The following is a 4,678-nucleotide window of genomic DNA, read 5'->3' as shown; positions in this document are numbered from 1 at the left end:
TACAAAGCTGTCCCGAAAAAATCGGGACGACACCGTCAGATACAAAGCTACCTCACGAAACTCAAGACGGTATTGTCGGGTACGAAGTTGTCCCGCAAAGCTTGGGATGGTGCCGTCAGGGACGAAGCTACCCTCAAAGCTCGGGACGATGCCGTCAAGTACGAAACTATCCCAAAAAGCTCGGGACAACACCGCTCGACACCGATCCGTGCAGGTTGACTAGTGTCTGCATGGAGGATATGGGTTCGTTGCTTAAGTGGTTGATTGTTATTAATGAATTAGGTACGGTCGACCCCATGTGCAGGTATAAAAACCCACCGTCTGGTCAGCACCGGAGAGGACTTTTTTCGAACACTCAACTCTCTCTCATTCCACCAAAAACTAATTTAATCTTCACAGGGGTCAGGTCGAAAAATCTCTCTCTCGACCTCGACCTGTTTGCAAGAGCCCAGTGACGGAGAGGCAAGTCGCTCGCCAAGAAAAAAGGTCGCGCTCGATGAAGCAAGTCGCTCGCCAAGAGAGAGGCAAGCCTAGTGACAACAAGGCTCGAACCTGACCCGACCCAACACTCGCCCTCTCCACTCGAGTGTCTACATGGGCGGCTCTACGTATTAAGAATTGGATCAAATCATGCTGACTCCACGATCACGGCATAAAGGTTCACCGACAAATATGTTGTCACACCAACCAAATTTGACCTGTGGTGCATGCACAGGTTACCGTGACCATACTATATTTTATTTGGAGCTCTCAGCATCAGAAATCCAACGATGGAGTCGTCTTGACCACGTCTGATATCTATCTGCCCATGTGTTGTTCGACGAAATGATTTATAATGTTGGGAGTAGGTGGGCACACGAGGATTCTTGCATTGAAGAGCCCGAGTACTGGATTTGGTACGCCAACAGCTTCGTCGGTGTTCGATCCAGAGTCGATATCAGCGCGCGAAATGAGTGGATGAGTTCATTACACGCTTATTGGTTCAAAATCGTCCACTGCTAAATGACGAGAGGGAGAGGATGTTTCAATGATGTCAGATCGGCCAGTCAATAAGCAGTCAAAATCGCCGTGTTGTCGTTGCGCTGCACCTAATGCTGCTGCTGCCGTCATACTACGACGAGTCCAGCATTAGGTATTACGTGGCTTTTGATTTTGATTGATATTTCATTTAAATATATCAAATTATGCTATGATTCGGCCCACAATACACGGCCCAAATCACCCCACGGGTCATTCTTGGAGTCACACGTCTTTGCATCCATCAACCGTATGAATATACGCAGATCGTACGTATCAGCTGATGTATTTTCTCTTATTTATATTTATTTTAATATGTATTTATATTTATATTTCCGTCCGTCACCGCTCAATGAACGTTTGAACCCGCGATTAGGGTTTCTGCTTGCCCGTCGCGGTCGCCACTGGCTCGCTCGCCACCGGCTGCCGTCAGCCCAACCAATGCCCGCAAATCTCGCATGGCAGCAACTTCCTTGGCTCCCGCCCTTCGCATCCATTGATCGCTTACTCTTCCGACACCGATGGGCAGAGAAACCACGAGAATCCCCTTCCAAACCCCCATTCTGGTAAGCGCTAATCCCTTCCTATTCTAAGCATCATCTACTACAAGTCAGTTGTCGGTGTTCTTCTTGATCGTCGTTTTCGATCTTCTTATGTTGCTTAGAAAAGAAGGAATGCTCGAATCAAGATAAAAGCCTGTGAAAATGTCTCCTTCGAGGCACCAACCTCCGCAGTCGAGACGGATTCGTGCCTGCTGCACCCATTCGATACCGGCGCGGCCTCGCCGTCCGACGCCATCCCCACGACCCCATTGCTGACCGATCTGCTTCGCCTGGGTGCCGTCGTGCTGCCCAGGATCACCTTCCGTGGCTGGACTCCCCCCGGTCTCGGATGGGAGGCCTGGGTGAGGGACATGGCCTCCGACGAGAAGATTGTGGCCGCATGGCGGAAGGCTGGAATCGAAGACGCCGTCACGGGCTCGGTCGCCAACATTATGCCCGACCGGCCTTTGATGGAAGCATTATTTGGGTTCTGGTGTAGTGTGACCCGCACGTTTATGTTTCCATGGGGCGAGGCTGCGTTCACGCTCGAGGATGCTCATGTCATTGGCAGGCTTCCTATTTCCGGTTCTAGGTTGGATAGAGTATTGACCGATGAAGAGGAGGATCTTAGTCTCAGGCTCTTCGTGGAGAAGGAGAAGATACGGGAGCTTCATCCCAAGGCAAAGGCTACTCGTAAGGTCACTCTTGATATCTGGCTGCAGTGGTTCCTAGAATTGCAAGGCGAGGAGGAGCTTAAACACCTCGGGTTCTTGGCATATTGGCTGGCCAAGAATGTGGTGCCCTCCTACCCTGCTGGTGAGGTTCCAAAGGTGGTGTTTGGACTTGCTGCTAGGCTTAGCTGTGGAGATCAAATTGCTTTGGCGCCACTTGTCACTGCTAACATGTATCACGATCTGTCAAAGATCTCTACTTCTGTCCTCAGAAAGCTTGAGAAGAGGAGAGGTGGTAGTAAGATTGAAACTTGGGCGCAATTTGGCCTTCTTCAAGCTTGGGTCTGGGAGCGATTTGAGAGATTGCGCCTGTCGCCACAAGGTGCAGGTCCTTCAGTGTCAGAATCTCATATCAGTCGCTGGGGCAGCAGAAGAAGTGCTACTAGATACAATGAAGCAATTCATCTTTTTCAGGATGAGAAGTCTTATACATGGAGACCATATTCTAGAAGTTTCAGTAGTTGGAAAGAGCCTCCTTGGAATGATCAAGAGACACGAATAGTTCATGTAGAAGAAGGCATGCCTGATTGGATGCATGATTATATGTTAATCATATCACCATCTATATTGCAGGGCTTCTATGGTGATGGTTTGATTTCTTCCGAAAGGTATCAGCCACACCGGGTAGCAAGGCAGTTTGGTTATGACCAAGCAATTCCAGTTTCAAATGTCTCTTTTGCTATATCAATCTCAAATAATGTCTGCCAAATAGGGCAATGTGTCAGCATACCAAAGATAACAAGATGTGGTAATCCAAGGAGAGATTACCGGGCATGGTGGAAAAAGCACAAAGTAGGGTATCAAAAAGCTTTGAATGAATATGCGAAGCCAGCGCTAGATTTAGTAAAGAATCGTAAAACAAAAAGTACTGCAAAAGACAAAGATCTTGCAAATGGTGTTGCTGTGAGCAGAACAAGTTCTGAAGTGTCTTATGAGAGAAGACACTATGAAGGGCAGGAAAACAAAGATGACAATGATTTGATGGTGGAACCTCGAGCAGATAAGACAAAACATTTCATTGAGGAAAATAAACAATTATTCAGTTTGACTGTCAGCCAGGGGGGAAAATCAGGTGTTAAGGTCAAGGGATATGATACTACCCGGTCAAAGTCATTATCTGATGAGATGCACCAGAGTGTAGAGAGGAAGAGAAAGTCAGAAGTATACGACACAAGCAGAAATGGAGAAACTTTATCTGTCTCTTCTGAAGAGGTTGTTGTAATTGACGATGATAGTGATGAAGATGTTGATTTTGATAAGCAGGATAGGAGACTAGTTGATGAGCTGGAAGAGTTCCAACGCTGTGGGCTTTTGAATGAATGGGAGCCAAGTTCTCCTGAACCTGAAAATGAAGAGAATATCGGAAAATACAATGGTAATGATGTCAGAGAAAATGAAGACCCTTACGGACATGAGGCGATTAGGATGTCTCCTCAGTTCTTTGTGATGATTCCCCAAAAACCACACTATCGAGGCCTACTAGACGATAGGGTCAGCGAAGAAGTTAGGAAGGATGTCTATCTAGCAAAGTGGTACAGACTTGTAGACTTGATGCGGAAAACATTGCAAACAACATGTCAGACAGAACCCTTGGAGATTGAAAACTTGATGATGGAAGCTCGTAAATTTGAGGGATTTGGGTTCAATGTCAAACATATAATTGCACGTCTGAAGGAACCGCAGGCGCGACTAAGGAGACTAAAAGAAGCTAAACTTAAGCTTGAAGAAGCTAAGAGTAGAGAACAGCAAGCAATTGAGATGGAGAATCTTAAGAAACATATCACTCATTTAGGTAGTAAGTTGAGAGTAATTGAGAAAAGATTAGAGGAAACACAGGAAGCTATTGGTATGACACAACTGATGAATTTACGCAAGGAAGTGGAAAATGCTGAAACCAACCTACGGGTAATGGAACATGATGTTGAGGCCATCAATGACGTAACATAAAAATCTGGCTACAAAATTCATGCATTTTTTAGGTCGATTTGGTACTCTTTAATTCTGACCTATATGATTACTAATATGGCTTGTCTTCTGTGAAAATCATGTAAATGCTTATTTCTGTAACTTTTTTGATGCCGAGGCTTCTATAAAAAGGTCATGCTCTCTGAACATTTTGAGCACAATATCAATTTGGTCAGTTCATTTTGAAGCACTTTAGGGGAAATACTTCTGTTTATTTTCCAGTTTCCTTCGTCTTTTTTTCTCAGTTTGCAGCACATTTGAACAGCTGCCGTGATGAGTACTTCATCTGGATTTTAAACTTCATCTCGCCTATGGGCTATCACCATTTACATAGTCAATCATTGTATGATAATTTATTATCCAATAAACATTGTTTCATCCTTGGCTGTATGTTTTCCCCGCAGGGTTATGCTGTTAACCATC

At 45.5% G+C, this 4,678-nt stretch overlaps 1 protein-coding gene across 2 annotated transcripts; it reads left to right on the top strand.

Annotated features, from left to right (window-relative positions):
* The first annotated feature begins 1,377 nt into the window (after positions 1 to 1,377).
* On the top strand, positions 1,378 to 4,445 carry LOC135608439 (uncharacterized). 2 transcript variants are annotated; one of them, XM_065101324.1, is made up of 2 exons: positions 1,378 to 1,583; positions 1,687 to 4,445. In XM_065101324.1, the coding sequence occupies exon 2, from the start codon at positions 1,931 to 1,933 to the stop codon at positions 4,235 to 4,237; it is 2,307 nt and encodes a 768-aa protein (XP_064957396.1). In that variant the 5' UTR covers positions 1,378 to 1,583; positions 1,687 to 1,930; the 3' UTR covers positions 4,238 to 4,445. The 2 variants fall into 2 exon arrangements, with proteins under 2 accessions (XP_064957396.1, XP_064957395.1); XM_065101323.1 differs by having other exon boundaries at positions 1,682 to 4,445.
* Positions 4,446 to 4,678: the final 233 nt, after the last annotated feature.

The sequence above is a fragment of the Musa acuminata genome, chromosome BXJ2-3 (assembly GCF_036884655.1).
Source record: "Musa acuminata AAA Group cultivar baxijiao chromosome BXJ2-3, Cavendish_Baxijiao_AAA, whole genome shotgun sequence".
Classification (NCBI taxonomy): domain Eukaryota; kingdom Viridiplantae; phylum Streptophyta; class Magnoliopsida; order Zingiberales; family Musaceae; genus Musa; species Musa acuminata.
The sequence above is the reverse complement of the archived record's forward strand: the minus strand, read 5'-3'. Positions and strand labels throughout refer to the sequence as shown.

Bases quoted from the DNA above. Each gene is read 5' to 3' on its own strand.
- LOC135608439 (XM_065101323.1), top strand. From the start codon at position 1,539: ATGGGCAGAGAAACCACGAGAATCCCCTTCCAAACCCCCATTCTG. The intron at 1,584-1,681 runs GTAAGCGCTAAT...TATGTTGCTTAG, and splicing joins CCTTCCAAACCCCCATTCTG to AAAAGAAGGAATGCTCGAAT.